Genomic DNA, 21,851 nt, shown 5'->3' on the forward strand with positions numbered 1-21,851 from the left:
TATGGTAATCAAATCAATTTTCTAGACACATTTTTAACAAGAAAACGTTCATCAAACTGGGATCCAGGATTTTGGACAAGAAAATAATACAGTTATTTAACTATGGCTAGAAAAAAAATGGTGCCTGCAAATCTAATAGTGAGATGTCTACAGCTTGTCATTTGTGCCAAATGATAAAACCAAATTTAAGCATAACTGCAAAGGAGCATTAGGTGTAAATGCACAACAGTAAAAAAGTCAGCTACAAATGTATTTCCAAACTACATGTGACTGGAAAGCTGAGCTGGGAAGTATTCTGAGGCTGTGCTTAGGCAGCTTTAATTTGACTTTTTTAATTATTGGTAAGGGAGGACATCCAGGCTCTTAATTCATCAACATCTTTTCATGTAGACTTATATGGAGCAGGACCAATGACTGGCCCAATGAAAGCCTTAATTTACTTGTGATGTGTTGTTTCCACTAGGAGTTGTTGTAGATCAATCTGAGAACAATTACTAGGTGAATAAAGGAGAGGGAAAAAAAGTCAAGCTTTGCTCTGGAATATAAGTAAAAAGCTGAAATTTAAAATCAATCAAAATATTTATTTTGCTGCCCAGCGCAAGGTATTACTGACAGGAAAGGGCTGTATTTTAAGTGTGATTGCTGTTTAGATTTTACCAGAATATATAACTGAACAGGTCTCATGACCGTCTTATTTTCGTGTAGTATTTCATCCTCTGGCTTTGTGGGGGAACTTTATGCCAAGAGAACTCACTGGAGACTGAGTGACAGATCAGGCTGTTGTCCCACATTCCCTTTCTACTAAATCACAGTTTTCTTTAGATGGAAGGTGGCTATTGTGAAGCTGTCAAACTGAGGAAAGTTAAATGGGCTGAAGTGAAGGCTCGTGTTAACAATAGCAGCTATCTCTGTCAAATGAAAGCTCAGCAGACAGTTACAAGGCAATTCGGCACTGATGGGTGGTCGATTAAAAACAACAAAAGGCAAGATGAATGAAAGGGGAAAATCCCTATTACTTTGTGGTAGGAGCAAGGGGAAAACCAAAAATAAAATAAAAAGCCCACCTCACCCAACCCTGTAGCAATTGGAACAGACTTGTAGTTAGCATGACCTTCATCTTCTCAGATATGGCACAATAAAACTGACAAGATTATTTTCTCTTCAAGCAGTGCTGAGATATTTTCATTGGCAAAAATCTGGAAAAGTAAAATAAATGCAGAGTTCAAGGCAATTGAAGAATTCTTGAATCTGATAACAGCTGGAACATAATGCCACCAGGAAAAATAGCTAGGTTTTGTGCTAAAAAAATTATGACTTGATCATTTTTTTACAGTGTCATATCTGAGATTTTGAAGGTTACACTATAGACAACCAGAAGAGGATTAGAGAGAAATTATTTTTGAGCTCAAGGGAGCACCAATTTAAATTGGATTTGAGATATAACTTTTGCATTACCTTAGGAGATGAAAGGTAGTGTTGCGCCCTGATAGTTACCCAACTACCTAACCGTATGTATCAACTGGATTAGTGTGTAGATTAACAGCTCGCGCACCAAATGCAAGGTGTATCGTGCAATTTCCTCTTCGTGGGACTCATCCTGTTTCCATTGAACTATCAAAACTCAGCAGAAGCGGGGAGGGCTTTGCAGCTTGCCTGTCAGGCATAAGCTAAATGTACACTCTTGTTCCTCAGAAGATAATTGTCACTAAGACTTAGACTTGCTACAGCAGGTGTATAGAGTAAGATGAGAAAGTACAAAAGTAAGCAAAAAAGGTACATTATGTCCTTGTAACTATCCTGATAGAAAATCAAGTTTTGAAACCCTAGTGAAATTTAATGGGAGGCAAACACCTGGACCGACTTAGATCCTATGAAATTGCCATTCCTTTTCTCACAATTTAAATGCTGGGAGGCAGTCAGTGAATTTCAGAAAGCCAAGAAAAACAAATAGGTTCTCACACAGCATACAGTTAGGACTCAGGTTGCTGGCAACAGTGGAGCCAGGGTTCAAAGAGATTCTGAAAAAAAATCAGAATAAAGAATTTGGAAGACATATGTGCTCCATGAGCATAATGAACGAATGTCTCATTCTAGTTATAGTAGGAAAAAGAATTCAGTACTAACAGTTTGTTCCATTGAACAGTCTCCTGCGACAAGATGCAGAACTAGATGTACCACAGGCCTGATCCATCCTGACAATTTTGACATATTATTATACTATTATTTGTCTTTGTAAAGTCATGACATCCTTAGACTTTATCAATGGTATTGTTTAGTCTGCATCACCCCTAGGTTTTGCCTTTTGAAGAAAAGATTTAGTGTCCATTTATCAATTTTACATACTAATATTCTTTTTTATGTGTCTTATAATAACATTGAGATACTGTAGTCATGGACAAGGAAACCAGGTGCCAGGCCTGGTATAAATGTACAGAGAGAGGCAAAATTTGGTATTCTGGATTTTTTTTTTCTGGAATATTTTTAGCGCTGAGGACCATTTTATGAATTTCAAGGTTTTTTCAGTGGTAACATGCATTTCATCTCATAACTAAACGAATTTGGTGTGAAAATAATATTAACCTACCTCTGAGAGAATCAGCCACAAAGTTCCTCAAAGGCTTTGCAGTAAAGGAGGACCACAGTGGTCTCAAGATGACTTTGGGAGAGAGATGTTAAGAGATGTTAAAGCAGGGAGCTGCTAAAGGAGCTCATCTTTCTCCCGATCTTGGAAATGTCCATGTGTGTCATGTTGTCACTAGGATCAGAACCATGATAGTAACTTGCATGGTTTGCTGTCAGTAATTAGGCATAAACAGTGTCTGTGGGTATCTCTACTGTAACCTTGTAAACCAATAACTGAATATTCCTTCCTTGGTTCCTCCCAGCTTCGTTCTTCTAACGTTGGAGAAGGCTCTGCAGGCACAAATGAGCAGATAGCTCAAAAGTAACCAGGGTTTCCTAGGGAATATAAAGAACGGGGGGTGGTTGTAGGTGGGGTGTGCGTGAATGTGGGGAAATCCTTGCTTTTCCAGAGTTATACCATTTGCAGTGATACTGAAAAAAAATAATCTCTGCAGATTTTAGGCCAAAACATGGTTTAACCATGTGGCATAATTTATAGGGTAAACAAGCTTTCAGTAAGAGCTAACGGTATCAGAAACCTTGTTTAACATGCACAGAAGGCACTGTTAAATTATTTCAATGCCATGATTCAAAATGCTGAGGAAAATTCTCCTGTATTACAGCCACTGCAAGATTGGATCTGTAGCCAAGTACATCAACATAAATGTTCAGCTGTCTGGGGAAATACAAGTCTTACACTGTTACTTAAGGGAAAATGTGCACAGACATGGTGGAGCCCCTTATGAAACAATCCTCATTTTGTTAAACAATAGGATCAAATTTTCAATCAGGTTATCAAGCATATTGCATTCTTCAAGCTTGCCAAGCAAAGAGAAGTATCAGCATGAAGACGGATATATTTTTACAGAATTAATGATGTATGAAATCTGGAAGTGGAAACATACATTTTCATTTTATCCTCTGATTTTTCTTTTTACATTATAAATGAAAGGAAATGCTTGGAAGTATTTGCAGTTATTCATATCTGTTTATCTTAGAGTGATTATCAGAGCAAACAGTGTCAGGCATTGTGTTTGGATTTGAGCCTGAAAAATAGTGCTTGCAGGAGCAAGGATTACTTGCATGAGTCAGTGTTTTCAGGACTGTGCTTGGTACTTGATTTCTATCATGCATATTCAGTGCCTTATAAATCATCCAGATTCACAAATCATTTAAGTATTTTATTCATTTATCCCCTCTATTTATATTAGTTTTAGTCTTGCTTGGTTTTATCCCTTCTATTTATATTAGTTTTGGTACTGCTTGGATTAATCTGTTTTTACGTTTTTAGATTGATCCACAGAATGTTCATTTAAGGATAGAAGTGAACTGTCTCACTGAAGATTCATTTCTCTTTGCAAAATTTATATCGATGTAGGATTTTGCAGCTACAGAAGTGGCTTTAAAAACTGATCAGAAATTTAGTGCAGTGAAAATGAAGCTCACCTTCCCCAAGATCGCCTTATCTTTCCTTTCTCTGGGGATTTTTGCTGATTGATCAGCTCTGAACTGCCTTGTGTACCAGGCATGGTCCAGCAGTGTGTTTCATAAACGTGTAATGCCTTTGCGGCGTTGAAAACTCCAGTCAGTTCTCTCACGCACGTATAAGCCCCTGGTACTTGTTCATTTTCTCTGTGGCCTGACCCCTACTTTTTATTCACCATGCACCATCAGCAGGCGAGTACACAGGACTTGCATCCCCTCTTGGAATCCTGCTTTGGTAATGCACACCCCTGAAAATCTCTCCTTAAGTCAAGCGCTAAGCTTAAGCATTCTTTAAAAATCTGACGTGACAAATTTTACTTCTCTCCATATGAGCAAACACTGTTTCTGAAGCTAAAGCTCCCGTTCTCCATGGCCTAACACATCACTGAAAACCAAGGCATGGCTGCATTGCGTTGCCTTTTCAGTATCTGCCACTGGAAAACCTCTCCATACCAGTCTTTATTAAACATCTTGAGTCTTCCTTTTGAACAAGTAAATAAATACTTTGCAGTTTTATGAATTTATTGTTCATTTGCACTGAAATGAAGCAGCCAGATCCCTTTAATGGGTTACAGGACTCTCATCCCCAACAAGCCATTCTTGAGGACAGATTGACCCCAGGGATTCAAAAACCTCTCAACCCGATATCACTGTCAGAGAGTCTTTGTTGTCATTCCTCCACTCATCTGATTAGTTAGGCTCCACTCACACCGAACTATTTAAAATACAAGGACATTGGTCACAGTACATCTTTTTTAGACGCTGGTGTTGTGAAAGAAACTGGCAGGCTTTGCCTTCAGCTAGCTTCTTGCCAAATACTCTTTATCCTTTCTGTGAAGAGATGAGCAGATCCCAGGAGTGTCTGACCTTTTGAGGATCTCTTGAGTTCATTTTAGGAGTTTGCAAGTTTCCTCACATTAGCAAATACTCTAATTTTGGTAACTTTCTTCTAACGGTCAGTTAAAAAATGGTGTTTCTACTAAGGGAAAATCTGCTTTGTATCAGGAAGAGACCCATGTATCTGTCTCTTTCCTATCCCTTCCATTCTTCCTCCAAAGCAAGGCTGGCACAAGTGCATATTCTACAAAAGCACAGTGAGATACTTGGTTTTAGTTTGCCTTTGGCATTTTCTTCCTCCTTTTCTTCCATCTCTGCCTTCTCTTTTCCACTTCCTTTTACAGGATTTTCTTTCCCTGTCTTCCTCTATTCTTTTTGTCCCTGTCTCCTTAACCAAGATGTGACCCTAATGGCATCCGCGTTTGAGCTGGAAAACTCTGATGGGCCTAATACTAGACAGAAATAGTTTTCACTAGACAAAATAGTTTTTCCCTTCTGTATGTGCTTAAGCTATGAAAACTGAGTGAAAAACTCCCACGTCGTATTAGAGTGCTGTGAACTCATAGTAGGTGATGTGTCGGCACTGGAGAAACATTAACTGAGCAGTACCCTTTTGCACACCTGTGTTTCGTTTCAGGGCATAAACATATATTGGCTATGAATACTGTTCAAAGACCTTGCTAAGGAATGGAGGCTGTGGAGGGAAATAGTTCTCATGTTAATTGTAGTCAAGAGGTTTTTGGGCCTTGTTGTGGCTAAAAGAGTTTAAGGTAGGGAAATGATTTGTGAACTGGGGATAAATTGTCCTCTGTTGAACTTTTTATTTATTTGACACACTGTTCTCAGCATCAAAGGTCCAGGCAGTTGCTTTGATTTGTTCACTCAGAGCTTTCTCTGAGACTCTCTTGGTTTTTCAGATCCACCCTGATTTGTGAAGAGTGGATAAAGTTGACTCATCTTGTGGAGGAAGACTGCAAAAGCATCCCCGTCCTCCTGAGGTCCTGCCACAGGACTGTGCCAGGGCAGTGAGAAGAAGGAGGCAGAGGTGCCCCTGTGTGCATGATACTGCATATTGGACGTGTAGGACACCCATTGCCTTCATTGAGTACTGCAGAATGGCTGTGGTTGGGAGGGGACGGGCGGATGCCCCAGCATCACACACAGATCGTGTGGGAGGGCTATGGATACCATTGCAGCTCACAGACTCGAACAGACTGGTGCTACTGGTGAGCTGCCATGCAGTCTTACCCCATAGCAGGCACTGCATGAGTTTTGCTTCCTCATCACCCCAGTGCCCAGCTCTGCGCAGTCCTAATACCCATGCCGGAGAGGAGCAGAGTTCATCTCGGTCTGTACTGCCTGTGTAAAGCACCTTGAGGACTCGGTGTCATTCTCATTGCTAACACTGAAGTGCACTCTCTCTCCATGACATTGAACTTTGCGGACAGCACTTCGGAATTAGGAGCAAATAGTTCAAATGGCAGAAAGAGCTGCAAAAATGCATCAGTATAAAGGTTTTAATGAACAGAAAAGATGCTTCCACTCCAGATCAGGTTACTGAAGCTTAAGGTATACCAGACACAACTCGTTTCCAATCTGCAGAAACAAAAAATTCAGCTCTTCAGAGACAAGATTAGTCTATGTAGGGGGAAAACAGTGCACAGAGAAAGATTTGCGAATGTCATGTTGGTACTGACAGGTCATCAAACAGCTCCTTGAAGGACTCACTTTGCTACCAGATTAAAAAAGGAATAAAATAGCGGATAAAATAATATTATCAATGAATAAAATTAATGTCCTTCCATATGCACTGTAGAACATTGGATAGATGAGCCAGTCCTAGGTTACTTGTTCCCTGTTGAACAACTCTTTTTAATATATTTTCTGGTATGATTTTTTTAAAGTCACCTTTGCAAGTTGCTCTAGAATTATCAATCATTGTTTAACTGTGTGCTAAGTTCCCAAAGCCTTTGTGTGTAAATATGCCGACTGAAGGCTTGTTTACCAGAGAAAATACTGGTGCTCTGGCTAGGAGACAGTTTTAATCAAATATGGTTGTAGTAAGCAGGTGTTTTTCATGTGGAATGTATTGGAAATGAGTATGTATCACAGAAATGGCTCTTGGACTATATATTGCTCTTGATAAATAGCAGAACCCAAAATTATATCAGCCGTCGCAGTTAATCAAAGGGAAAATAGTAAAAGCTTTGTGCACACTGGCAGAATTTGGCACACTAAAAAAAGTGGGGTCCTCATTTTTGTTTTTCAGAAACTTGAAGAATACAAGTTTTACACTGGAATTTTTAGAAACTGTAATTAGACCCTTCCTGTATTTTTCCTGGACTTGTACTTTTCTTTATTCTTGCCTCTCTCTTCTCTCTTTCTACTCCCCCCCCCTTTTGCTTCAAAGATACATCATCTTGTACTGAGGAGACATTGGACAGTGGAGACACAATGTACTGGAGATTGCACTTTACTAGACAGAAGGCATAAACAGTGGTATTAGTGTTATTAAGACAAAAATATCAACTCACCAGCTTGAAATGAAAAGATGCTGCCTTTTTTGACTTTAAAAAAATATTTTGACCCAATTCTGCTCCCATTCTATTGGAAGTGTTCTTTGGGAGCGGGATTGGACCTCAAAATGGATGTGAAGTTATTGGATGTGCTACAGTATTATTCATGCTAAACGTACAGATTTCCATCTATGCTTGTAATATACAGATAAAACTTGGCAGTAGGTTTCTCTCTCCTCCCAAATTTCTTGTCTCAGCTTTAATGAAAAACAAAATGCCTGTCAACAGAGCAGTAGTTATAATGCACTTAGAAGCAACTTAATATTTTAGTTGCCTTGAAGAGCTTTTTATACATAGAGATTAATGGATGGCTAGATAAAGAAATTCTTCTACTGAAAGAATTAATTTTGCTTAATCCTTTTGAAATTAAGAGATGATACGGAGAGATGAGTAATGAAGTGCACTCTCTGATTGTAAGGTACCTAATAGATAACCACAGGGGTTACTTCTCTCTCACCAGCTGTAATTACACTAATTACTGATATGGTGCCAGGAACACTAAGGCAGGCTGAGTGTGACAACACAAAATGGAGTGTTTCTTAGCAAGCCGTCTTTCTCCATCAGCTGGGCCAGAGGGAGACTGACCGTGTTATGAGCTAATGTGTGCCGCCTTCTGCGGGAGGGAAGAGACCAGGTATCTCTCTTGCTCACAGGTGCTTTTTGCAGAGAAGACACGAAACTTGACTTCAGTTCTTTCTAAGGGGAGGCAATTTCAGTCCAGAGGCTGAGGACTTGGTCTGTCCTTAAGCACTTTAGTCCTATTCGGGCCACGAAAACTACTTGAATGAGTAGAAGTTACCCCTGTAGAGTTTGCCAGACTGACCTCATCATTGACAAGATCGTAACAAAAGAAAATGGTGGATGAGGAGAAAGAAAAATTAATAAACTATATTTAAGTATGTATAAAATTCCTGGACAAATGGCCCTGACTATTAAGGTAAATGGTGCTTGTAAATTCCGTTTAATCTTCTGAGATTTTCTTTTACCGTAACTCTTACAATATCTTAGAAGAAATATTTCAAAGATGACTTGCACATTTCAGCAAAAGAACGAATATCAGGTTTCAAGATTTATCAACAGGATGTTTTAAAACAAAGATCTTCTTTTTTCCTTTGGAATTACTCTACCATTTATTTTCATTTCCCCAGGTTTTTTGTCCACTGTATTATAAACTTCTCTGGGGAAATCTATTGTTAGATGTTTTCGCACACGTAGGCCCCCTTCTTCCCCCTTGATAAATGATAAAATTGTGCTCCAGTGTGTGCAACACATTCTCGAAATACATCTGAATTCCATTATACAGTTTGTCATTTGCATGATACCTTTTGAGTTACCGCTCTCAGAGAAGTCTTATATACTACAGATAAATGCACTAGGAAAATGAAAAACAAGTTCGGTATAAAGTCCATAGGGTAAACTGGCATAGATTGTGTTGAACTGATGGTCTTATTTCCCTGGAAGTTCAGGGGTAGAAGAGGTTGCATCTCAGTGCTGGTCACTATTTGCATGGACAGTGTTCCCTCCACATAGGTATTGCTGCAAATGAGAGTGCGACAAGGGCTTCATAGCTCAGGATGGTAATGTACTATTTTTTTCACCTCAAAGACATTTATTTGATTCCTGCCTGTTCTGGGTTTAAGTCTTACTGAGTATCTCAAGTGAAATTTGCTCTAACAGTCTAATCTCTCTCTTTAATATTGAACAGAATAACTAGTTGTAGCACATGCTACTCCAATCTAAATCACACAAACCTCCATTTAATGTTGTCCTTTTCTATCAGTGGAAGGTTGAAACAGGAGGGAACTCTTTCCTTAGAGAGCACTCGCATCCTCTATATGCCTCCTGTACCAGCCCCTGCTTCTCCTTATCAGTGCTTTGCTGTGTCTTTTTTGTCACTAGGCTCAATTTCATCCTTACCTTTTCTTTTCAGCCAAATTTAAGCAATACATCCTTCTCTCTGGGAGAGAAGCATGGTTTGTCCATTGAGGTTGCGAGGACAGTGTTACAGATTTACAAAAACAGTGAGCTAAATATTTTGAAAAGCATGAATCTTATAAATATATTCCCATTTTACCAAAGACAAGTCTGACAAGAAAAGAATGGCATGTCTGTATGTCTGGTTAATGCCATTGCCTGTCCTCCTTCCTGCAGAAGCAATGCTTGTGTTTGTTGTGGTATGGCCCAGATGGGATATGCATTTTGTAGAAATGTGGTTTGACATGAGCAAGTTAATTTTCTGGGCAGCTCAGGACTAGGGAATTGCCCAGTATTCCCCTCACTGTCTGCTTGCAACCCCCTCTTCCCTTTTCTCCATCCTTTTCATTCCCACAAGGCTTTTTTTTACATCTGAGTGGAGCTCCAGTGCGGTGGTGAACTGATCCCAGAGCAAATTAGAAGCACAGAACCTGGATCCTATTTACGCTGCCTTTTAAGTGCCTCCTCCTTGATGAAGCTGTCTCACCAACCTCTAACATCTTATTATAAACACAGTGTACTCCCATCATAGCCCTACACAACTAGAGCAGGAAGAAACGCATAGCGTTCTCAGAAGTTTGCTGTCAATCGGGACCTTATTCACTTGTAAAAAGCATTTAAATATGCTATACATTAAAACAAAAAAGGATGTTGAGCTGTGAAAATACTCCTTTAAGAAATTCAGTGTCTTCTATAAAAATATCTGAAATTGAGTTGTATCATGATAGTGCTTTTTCAGGGAGAAGATTATCTCACATCTCCTAATCAAATCCTCACTTGCTCGTTCACAGGATCTCAAACCAGCAGGTCCGGTGTCTGCAAAATACCTGCTGAAAAAAAATGCTGAACTCAGCAGTAGGGACGGGCTACAAGTCCCATTTCAGTGTGCACGCAAGCTGAGCTTGGTAACACCCCAGTAAGCTTCAGCCCAGAACCCAGAGCTGAGTTGAGGTTCTGCTGCCTTTGCTTCTCCCAGCACTGATGGGTGGGAAAACCTATTTCAATGGCCCCAAAAGTCTCATCAAGTTCTAGATTACCTTGCTCTGCAGCTTTGGCCTCTCACTATTCGTGACTTCTCTGAAGCAGTTAAAAAATGTTCCTAGACTTACATTTTAACAGAGTAACTCATGCTGTACCAACTGGAGTGGCGAGAGGGATTCTGTGACTCATTCATGCTGAACATGAAGAGGAAAAGGGTACAAACCAAGAGTCTGTCCCACTGAGAAACAGAAGCCATGATGGGACTTGCATAATCTTTTGACATTGTCTGTTACAAGAACAGATACAAAGGGGATTCAGATTATGTTTAAACTGGTTTATTATCATAGCATAATTTTTTTAATTATACTTTTGGAAAACGTGTGAAGAGTCAAAGAGAGAAGGTAAAAATTTATCTTGTTATGCCAAAATCGTAATAAACTGTTATAAAAATAGCTCATTTTGATTTTGGTCCATCTCATCATCTTCCAAGGCGTGGTAGAAGTTGAAGGCTCCTAAAGATAATAGTTTGTTGTTGCTATTTCTAGCGAGACTTCTACAGAACTCATCCTAATAAAGCCCTCATTCAGCCATTTGTCTAGTTAAATTTGTACTGTAGGAACAATCTGCTTTGGGAGCCGATTCATCCCTGGAGGAAGTGGGTATTGTCGTCAGTCAATGAGATTGCCCCTACTTACACCACAGATAAATGTGTTGCTTTGTCCCAACGTTTCTCCTTTGCAGTAATTTCACATTCCAAATTATAAACCTCTGAAAATTGTAGATTATAATAAATGTGCTGACACAACTTCAACTGTTACAGTAAATGGCATTGCTCTAATAATGAAATAAAAAATCCTACTTAATCCCACTCTTTCCCTAAAGTGGTGTTTTGCATTAGCTATGGATGAAAAGACAAACAAGAACATGTATATTCAATAATAACGTCAGCTGGGTCAGAGAAGAATAGGAAATAAAATGAATTCATAACACCTCTGGAGATAGCTTTCTGATAAAGGCAGTTTTCTCTTTGATTTGCCCTCATTGACAGTATTCATTGTAAGTTTAACATATCCCCCAAATTGGCCTTTATTAATAGCTGGCCTGATCTTCGTAACAAATGTACTCTGTAATCTCCAGTCTGGGTGTTTCTGAGGTTAACAGTTACATAGAGCAGAATAGATCATATGTGTATCTACAGAGATCTCTCATTTGAGAGGGCCTAATTTCACGTTCAAACCATCCAGACAGTGTTTGTGAGAGCTGTAGATACAGAGCCCTTCTGTCTCAGGGCTTTGAAGCTGAAATGGGTTACCTCTCTAGATGTGATACTGAAATAGTCACCTTGGATTAAGGTTGCTGGCAATCTTAAAAAGCCCTTATTGGGCTTTGAGTGTGATCAGATGCTACTTGCTTATAAATGAGAGTTAATAGAAACATTAAACAGTACAAGCTACTGTAACCCACGTCTTCTGAATATTAAGCACATTTTAAAATTGTGGAAGACTATCTAGTCCTTTGCTTTCTGTAAAATATTACCTCTTCCAACGAATATCCTCTGGGAGCAGGTTATTTGAACTCTTCAGCATTCTACTTTCATTTGCACATAGTGTGTATTTTTTATTTATTTCCTCACTTCTCTGGCTACCATATATTTATTGTTGGTGCCGTACTCAGTTTCTCATTAATTATTCCATCTGCCAGGAGACTGTGATGCATTTTAGCAGCTGTGGGGTTTAGTTGTTTAACCTTTGAGTTTTGTAACTGAATGGGATGAAATATTCTTCATTTAGCAGAAAAGGCTAAGAAGAATTATATACTCCAAGTGATAAGCTTGGAACTGTTAAAGAAATACCAAAATCCATTTTTTTTCTCTCTCTAGTCGTCTAAACATCCATTAGTCTCTTGAAGGGAACTCATAAATCCCGCAAATTTAGTTTATCTGAAACCAACTCTAACAGTTGTCCTTCCTACTAATCATGTTTTATATCCATTTTATGTTTTTCAATATTCAATAAACATGTCTTGTGCTTACTGTACTTGTTAGAAAGTGTCTGCAGTATAGGCTGTATGAGGACAGTTATTAATCAGCCATTTCAGATGGCTGTTTGGTTAGTTTAGTAAGTGTATTCATTTATCTTTTTTATGTTTTCTTCTTTGTTCTTTTCATTTATCCAATATGGAATTTCCTTTGTCCTTTTTGGTTTATTTCTGCCAGGATATGTCAAAAAGGAATTTAACATGTAACAAATGAAAAAAAAAAGGATAGCTAGAAAGAAAAAAAATGCACCACCCTTTGGGCTTCGTTCATGAAAAGATCCTTTGCGTTATGATCTCTTAGATCTGCATTAAAAAATAATAATAGAGCGCATTATCTGGCAGTGCTTCTTTAAAGCAGTAGATAATTTACACATTAAAGTGAGATGTAGGTTTAAAAGTAGGAGTGTAGGATTGAATTAGAGTTAAGAATCAGAATGATATAGTCCTGTATGAAGATGGTCTCGGTTTCCTGGGGGTATTGTCCTTCTGGTGTGTAATGAGACTTGCAGATAATAATCTGGGGCTGTGGATGGATCGAGGTACAGCAATACATTGAAAATAGCACAGCAAGTAATGACACTAGGGAAACAAATGAATGTGTCTGCTAGATAAACAGCATTAAAAGTCCTGTACCTCACTGAAGTCCAGGCCTCTGAAGATTAGTATTTCCTGAAAAATTCTGTAATGGGTTTGCATGGCGAGGCAGGCTGTCCCCCTGCAGCCCATGGAGGTCCGTGGTGGAGCAGATATCCACCTGCAGCCCATGGAGGACCCCACACCAGAGCAGGTGGATGCCCGAAGGAGGCTGTGACCCTGTGGGAAGGCCATGTTGGAGCAGTCTCCTAGAAGGACCTGTGGCCCCACGGAGAGAGGAGCCCACGCTGGAGCAGGTTTGCTGGCAGGACTTGTGACCCCATGGGGGACCCACACTGGAGCAGTCTGTTCCTGAAGGACTGCACCCCGTGGAAGGGACCCCCACTGGAGCAGTTCATGAAGAACTGCAGCCTGTGGCAAGGACTTATGGTGAAGTTCATGGAGGACTGTCTCCCATTGGAGGGACCCCACACTGGAGCAGGGGAAGAGTGTGAGGAGTTGTCCCTGTGGGGAGGAATGAGCAGCAGAGACAACACGTTATGAACTGACCGCAACCTCCATTCCCTGTCCCCCTGTGCCACTGTGGGGAGGAGGTGGAGAACTGGGAGTGAAGTTGAGCCCAGGAAGAAGGGAGGGTGGGGAAAGGTTTTTTTAGGATTTGGTTTTTATTTCTCATTACCCTACTCTGATTGAATTGGTAATAAATTAAATTAATTTCCCCAAGTTGAGTCTGTTTTGCCCATGATAGTAGTTGGTGGGTGATGTCTCCCTGTCCTTATCTTGATCCATGAGCCTTTCATTGTATTTTCTCTTCCCGGTACAGCAGAGGAGGGGAGTGATAGAGCGGCTTGGTGGGCACCTGGTGTCCAGCCAGGGTCAACCCACCACAAATTCTTACTTTTAGAAGATTCTTTATCCATGCTATCCATGTCTTACTTTTATGGGTTCACATATTACAGGGAGGCATCTGCCATTTATCAAGACGTTAATGACTAGTAGTTATGTGTCCAGATACTTTGTAACCACTGAGCTGCCCGACAACAGAGGTCACCGAAAGACAGATGACTCTACAAACCTTTTTGAAGATCTCCTTGCACTTTCTCTTTTTAAGAGCACCAGCAGGGCTTCAAACCTTCTGGTATTTCCACATTGGGATTATTGTCCCCTCTTTAAAATTTCTTATACCACAAGGCTTCCATGATTTACTGGTAGTCTTCAAACAAACAAAAAAACTTCCTAGCAGAACATCCATTGATTGCTACAGTTATTTAAAGGCTAACAATAAAAAATCATAGACTTCAGTCTCCATCAAGGCAGAAAGGAAACAGTAATTGCAATTTGCAAGCCTCCTGCCGTGGGTAAAGGAGCTCAGGCTGGGAGAAAGGAACCTCGACAATTTTAGTGGCTGTCACAGCGGATCTGGGTGAGATGTGCTGATTCATTCATACGTCATCCTGTGATAACAAAATTTGTCAAGGTGAAAAGATGGGTGTGAGGTAGAAGTGTGCCCAAAGGAATATCAGCTCTAAGGAGGACCACCAGATAAAAGAATGAATATAAGGGAAGCTGTATGGGAGTGTATTTGGTGGGTGCTAGTCCTGTCTCTGTAGGTAGACAGACCTCAAAAGAAGAGACCTTTTCTGCAAAGATGTAACAGCAAATAATATGGTGTCTTACCCCACATGTTTTTCCGTACCTAAGTCTTGGATTAAAAAAAAAAAGTAGCAATATAAGATGAGTGTTAACATAGTAATATGCACTACTCAACTCTTTCTTCTGCCAAAAGAAAGGAAGGAGGCATTAGGACAGCTGCATCTTCTAGGATTTTCCTTCCCCTTTAACCAAGGGCAGGGAGCAGTGATGTGAGATTTCCCTGTATTTAAAAAAAGAATTAAAAAATGGGCATATGAATTAGCAGATTCCTGCCTTGGAAAACGTTTGCTCTGCCTTTAGATACTAACAACTGTGAGGTCCCATCAAACCTCAGACAAGGTCCTCCTCTTCTTGCTATTTTCCACCCTGCATTCTTAGTTTGATAAGGTGGGGGATTGCTACCAGCCTGAAAGATCAGTGGTGCCCTCTATCAAGAATGAAACATGGAGGACTTTTTCTCAGTTCAGTCTCAGAACTGAATTTCCCTTCCACCTTCTGATTTAGAAATACACATAGGTGTGTATGGACTAATCACTGTGAGAAAATGTGCAAATAAAAGAGGAACTGACTGCCAAACTTTACAATGGATGAGTCTGAAAGACATTTGTTCTTACCTAGCATCACACAGAGGACTAAAACATGCATACATACATACATGGAGTATTCCTCAATTTACTGATCACAGATCTGATTTTGCTGTTACTGAATTGAAAGGGAGTTTTTCCTCTGACTTTGCTGAAGAGTAGATTCAGCCCATTGTATATAAAGTTAATCCATTAAATGTAATTCTGTATGGTCTCTCTTTTTTTTTCAGAATGCTTGAGGATGATCTGAAACTCAGCAGTGATGAAGATGACAATGAACAGGTAAATACATTTGATATGAGTGCATAGACCATATAATCTGACAAACTTGTTTCATCGGTGATTGCATGTTGGTTTACTATATGCATCAAAAGCATTTTGAGGTGCTGCAGAATCCATTAACTTAAATCTTCCTTGTGCTTAGAACCTTTGTGAGAGGAAACATTCTTAAATAGGAATGCATTTTGTCGGTTTTGCTGAATTAACTTTGTAAAGTGGATTAAACTAAATCAAAACATGACTACTAGGCTTGGAATAAGAGACCACACATGGCATCACCCAGGAATAGCTAACGTTCTCTGAGTTTCTATCCTCCATTGTACCAAACTAACTGTGGAACAGACTCCGATTGTTTCGCAATCGATTTCTGAAATTTATGACCTTTTTGGAAGTGGATGTAAAATGACCACATCAGACCACTATCACAACTGCAGAGTTGGTTTCCACTTTGCAATTCATTTGTGCAATTGCACCCGAGAGGATTGGGTCCGTAAGTTTTGTTCCAGTCAGTGAATAAAGAGCTGGGAGTCCATAGTTAGGAATTCAGTGATTCCCATTTGTGAGAGGGAAAATCTTCAGTGTGTAGCTGTAAATCAATACTGAAAGTCTCTCAGCCTACTTGGGACGTTAATGAAGAATCATTTTCAGAAAACCGGCTCATGTCATTCTCTATCATTCCTTCTTTATAAATATTTATAGATAATGCTGGGAAATAAAGCTGTTGAAATTCATATTCTCAACATTTGTATCAAAAAAAAAAGAGACTTTGGGTTAAATTCATCCTTCTTGTTACTTTATATATGCAATAGGTTCAAATGTGGAAATGTTTGGAATAGAGAGGAAGGTAATGCTATAATTCAGCATAAGATCATCTGTTCTGCCTGGGATATGTTAATTTTAAGTCGATACTTTTTTCTTATTTATTTTTAAACCACCAAAATGTTCTCCTTCAACCTACCTAATCCATCCTTTAGGGTCGTGCCAGGAAAGATTTACCTTCTGGTGTCAGTTGACCCCTAAGTCATACGAGTCATTGTTTTTTGGCACTGAGATAGACTTGTGCTCTCATCTGAAGCCTAAGAGTCAAAAGCCTGTACTTGTGCAATGCACTGTTGTACAAACATGGGGGCTTATGAAACCAGCAGGTTTCCAGATCTATTGGAAACTTCCCCAAATAGTCCTGAAAAATGACATTGTGACACTGAGGTGCCCAAAATATAGAAATTGAAGTATATTATTGGGTAGGAGTTACTTTTGTTTTCCTACAGTAGTAGTTTTCTAATGACTTAAGTAGAATGATTCCAAATTTACACAAATTACACTGCTAAGATGAAATCATGTGACACTGGTGAATGAAGAAGAGAATGCCTGGGCCAGCGTTTGCTGACATCTAATGAAAAGCACTCGCTGACTCGAATAGGTGTCATCTCCCACATTAATCCCAAGCAGGAAAGACGTGGTTATGTCTACACCACACAGTGGAGTATTGGTAGCTCTCAAAACTGTTGTGCAGAACACGCGTGCCTCTTACCCAAAGGCAGCATCACGCTCGTGAGCAGTGTCCCATTGCTCCCAGTTCAGGAGCTGCAGCCTGAGTCCTTATGTGGTGGTGATATGCCGGAGCTGTAGGAAGCCTCAGACTGCACCAAAACTCCGTGTGACTTTCCAGTAATACCATTCGCGGCATAAGCTGCAAACACACAAGAGAGCCCAATAAGGACTGTTCATGTAGTTTCTCAAAATTTTATAGTACATAGAAAATGTTTTTCCTTTTGGGAGTGTGAGATTCATCTCACTCTGGGTGATTAGGATTGATTCAAATCTCCTAAGCTCTCCCAAATATCTTCTTAAGAAACAGATTATGGTCTGAATATTTAGGGATTCCAAACACGAACACTTCCGATCACATAAAAAATAAATGAACTGTCTGGACGGGAAGCACGCCGAGCATACTTCTTAAATGCCCTGCACTTCAAGGGAAACCTTCACCTTTCCTGGGTACCCCACATATGCATGGTTGCATCTCTTTTATTTGTATTTCAAATAGAGGGCATAGACAAAGTTATACATATTATAGGAAAGAATCCCGCAGCTTTTTAGGTTTCCTGAATGAATGACTGTATGTGTCTGTCCTTTAGATTTTTGTCACACACTGCATCCCAGACTAAGGCCTTGCAAAGCTGAGCAGCATGGGTCTGCTGCGTCACTCGCGCGTTACACTGGCAGTGCCTTCACACTTTAGCAGCTTCTGCCATATCTCTTTAAAGAGAGGGGATTGGAAATGGAAAGAAAGGTTGATCTGGCCCACTGGTCAGGCACATAAACATCAACGAAGTAACTACAATGGGTTTTGTCTGCAAAATATTTTTTCCAAAAAGTATATAAACTATTCATTCATGAGGAATAGATCAAGGCAATTACAATATGTGACTATGTGACAATGTTGAATGTTCAGCTGTGGAGCTTTTTTTTAACATAAAGATTTTGCAGTCAAAATGACCATTGTAATTCAGCTGCATACACGTGTGCATTCTGACAGGGAGAGAAAAGATGAAAACTCTCGGCTCAAAACCATTCTAACAGTTTATGCAACATTTCTACAAGGAAATGGAATCATTGTCTGTACAATCTTTCTGATTTTTTTTTTTTTTTTTTTTGCTATATTCTTGCAGCCAATGTGAAGCATGAGCTGGCATTTACTCATTTCTGTTAATAAAAACACAGTATGTGAAAATCAAGTTTGTTATCTTTATTTTTACTTGTATTTCAAGGAAATTAAAATTCTTTGAGAACCGTAGTCAGTAGGGAGCCCTAGGATTTGTTCTTTGAGCACTGCTAGGGACCCTTCAATCTTTACACGGCGGGGGTGGAAGTGACACTGATCCATAAATGCACCTTGATCTCAACTTTTAGTGAATGTCTATAGTATGTGGAGAGAGTTTGATCTATCAGCTTGTCTTCTGAGACTACTAGTACTCCATTTGTCATGGTGGAAGATTGTTAGAAGCTTGTCTGCAAGAAAGAAAGCCCTTCTGTCTTATTTTCTCAGTACTGTGAACAAGCACAATTATTTCTGATCTGTATTGCATTTATTTAGTGGTCTATGGACCTCCTGCTCTTTCAGGTGTTAAACATCTCCTTCCTTTTCTTCCCACTGCTGAGAGGAAACCCAACACACATTATAGCTCCAGTCAGTCATGTAATTAAGAAGCTGAGCCTGATTTCTGGATAAGATGAGAACTACCAGGTCAAAGTCAGTGGAAGGTGTTTATTCTACAGATAGTATTAGTAAGGCCGTTATTGAACGTGCTGCCCACTTTTAGCATTCACTTTTCAAACAGGATTTTGCATAACTGGAAATTATTCCTGAGAGTTATAAACATGATCTGGAGAACCCTCCTTAATATAAGCATTAGGACTTTTTTGGTTCAGCCAAAAAGAATTAAGGCATGCATGATGAATGGCCTAGCAACATATCACCAAGAAAAAGATTCCTGAAAGGAGGCTGTACACTTTAATTTCACCCAGAGGTCTTTAGAGGCTTCAGCAAGTGAGAGCTGACTGCAAATCCAAACTACTGGTGCCAAACCGCTGCAAATTGCGTGGACACCTTGTGGTTTCCCGCTCCTTTTAGACTTCTGGCAGTTGTGGTCTTGACGTAGAAGTTGTCAAGTAAATTTCTTGCAGGAGGTCCAATGAGATGTTCATTGCAGGTCCCTTCAGACTTCAGATCTGTAAAGCTTTGGACCGTATTGATCTTTGCAATAGGCGAGAGACAAGTTACAAGTCACTCCACTCCAGCTGCAAACTCCCATCATCACTTTTTGGGCATCGCTTGGAGACACCGCAGTTATCACCTACATCTAACACATGTAAACACACCCCACAGTATCTTCAGTGTAGAGACTTTGGAGCTGGCCATATGACACGTGCTTTGTCCCATAGACAAAATGCTGATTCTTATGTCTCATTGCAGGTGATTTGGGATTAAAGACACACAGAAAACGACAGGTTAGATCTGGAATCAATTTTCATTTACAGCTGAGAAGCAGTTATTGATGCTGTGCTCACAGTTCAATAAAAGATCTGAAGATATAGACCTTGTGTTTCTTTTTCAATATAAGCAGCATAATCAGTCTCAAATGTTTTTACAAAGAAAATTGTATTGACAGTTTTATTAAAATTGCTGTCTTTAAAGTTTTAAGTTATCCACAATTTGACCTACTTGAATGGTTTTTAATATGCACAATGACCAACCCAATAGATTTTTATGTCACATATTTATAATACCAGGTACACATCTGTTTAATGTATTATTTCGGAGATATTGTTACATTTAAGCATTGCCTGGGTTGTAAACTCTTGTAGTATTGTCACTGAGAGGAATGTTGGCATACGCATCACTATTGCTTTCAGAAGTCCTACTACACAGTATTTTTAGATTAGCTACGAGATACAGTTAAAGCAGATGACAGACATGTTATTAGTAAAACCGTTACTAGAACCACATTTCAGAGATGTTAATGTTATTAACACTCTTCTGTGAGGAAGGACAGAGCTTTTAGATGGCTTTATTACTCTGTTAAAAAAATACATCAGAAATTAGGAAAAGCAGTGAAGATTTTTAATTAGTAGCTCAGTTCAGCTAAAAGAGCTTAGATAAAACACAGGTTAGTATTTTTATTCTTTAAAGTACCTCTGTATAATTCAAATTAGCTTTGAGCTCAAAGGCATCCAAATGAGTTGTGCCTGGATACAGTATTTTAAGTAGCTGTAGTGTACCCAATTTTCTTTAACCAGCTCCTCTTTGTTCTTCTGCCTAAGGAATGGTCCTGTTAACCTTTGAAACACGTACTTAATTTAAAGCACATTGCTAGTGTTCTGTGTGTTTTTGAACCAAAGAAACTTTGATACTAGTTACAGACCTGCTCCATTTTCAGTATTTTATGTATATAGTGGTTTTGGCAGAACAAATCAGTAAGATAGTTTTCCATTTGATTTTTTTCCTCCTTCCCTTAATAATTGCCACTTTGCTGCCATTTCTCTGATAACCATACAAACACAAGATGTGCATATAATCCATGGCCCTGCTCTATCACTTGTATTTTACACAACCATAATTCTTTTTCACTACATTAGTATTAGGTAATGACATACAAAACGTTTGACTTTGTAGCTGAGTCTAAAAAGGTGATCAGCCATAGGCTGAGCTTTGAATTCTTATAATGCATACTGTGCTTTCAAACCCTTTACTCAAGTTAATTTTTTAAAAAGTTTATGACATTCTAAGATACGGTATGCCTTCACCGTACCATGTAAACACTTTTTAAAGTGGAACAGTGACCACTTCCCTTGTAACAATAGATACCCTTTCCTGTTGTAATTTTTCCTGGTTTTTAGCTGGATCCTGAACACGCTGTTTACCTCCCCAAGGTTTCTCTACATTTCCATTTACTTTGTTATCAGCAGAAAGGCTGAAGAACAGCTCTTCGGTAATGACATCAATACTGCACACACAGTGAGAGAGGTCATCTTGTCAAAGCTATAGAAAAATCAGATGGATTAGGATGAAACTAGGTGCAAAATAACTTTGATAGAGTCTTTTAATGTAAACAGTTTATCTGTCATTGGGTTCCATTGAAATCCCAGAGTGATGCAGCATCAGTTGTAGGCACAGCAGAGTGTGTTTTGATAAAGAACCCACATTTCAGTGTTTCAGATCTACAGTCATGTTTTATAATTGTAAGGAAATGTTTTCATTAAGCCATTAATGAAAACAGAAGCAATTAGGATAATACAGTCATTCTCCAACCTTGTCAGTCTATAACCATGAAAAATCCTTTTGTGAAGATATGTCTCTTCTTGCTACCTCAGTCCATTTTAATTGATATTCAAATTATTTTATTCTGCACAACATCAGTTGAAAAAAACATATATCATTGACTATGTAAAATGAATACTCCAGCTTCCGTTACACAAATCTTTGGTGATAAGAGATTTAATGGCTGACTTGTCTAAGGTCATAATTCACATGGTAATGACATAGGTCCATATCATATATTTATTTATTATCAGAAGCAGCTTTCAATAACCACTCTGAGATCTGGGCTGAGCTTGCTGCAGCTATGAGTGAAAAACATGGCACACCACTAAAATACACAGTGTTATCAAAAGCTTTTAACTTGTTCAAATTCACAGAATCTCATGTAATTGCTTCTGCACATGTTGT

The 21,851-nt window shown here is 39.2% G+C and overlaps 1 protein-coding gene across 1 annotated transcript in view; it reads left to right on the top strand.

The window, feature by feature from the left end:
* Positions 1 to 21,851, top strand: part of AFF2 (AF4/FMR2 family, member 2) — a 243,237-nt gene that overhangs the window by 148,034 nt on the left and 73,352 nt on the right. Inside the window, exon 8 of the mRNA XM_009889318.1 lies at positions 15,574 to 15,625. Coding sequence (XP_009887620.1) covers positions 15,574 to 15,625 — 52 coding nt within the window. The remainder of the gene's footprint in view (positions 1 to 15,573; positions 15,626 to 21,851) is intronic.

The sequence above is a fragment of the Charadrius vociferus genome, unplaced genomic scaffold (assembly GCF_000708025.1).
Source record: "Charadrius vociferus isolate BGI_N301 unplaced genomic scaffold, ASM70802v2 scaffold7, whole genome shotgun sequence".
Lineage (NCBI taxonomy): Eukaryota > Metazoa > Chordata > Aves > Charadriiformes > Charadriidae > Charadrius > Charadrius vociferus.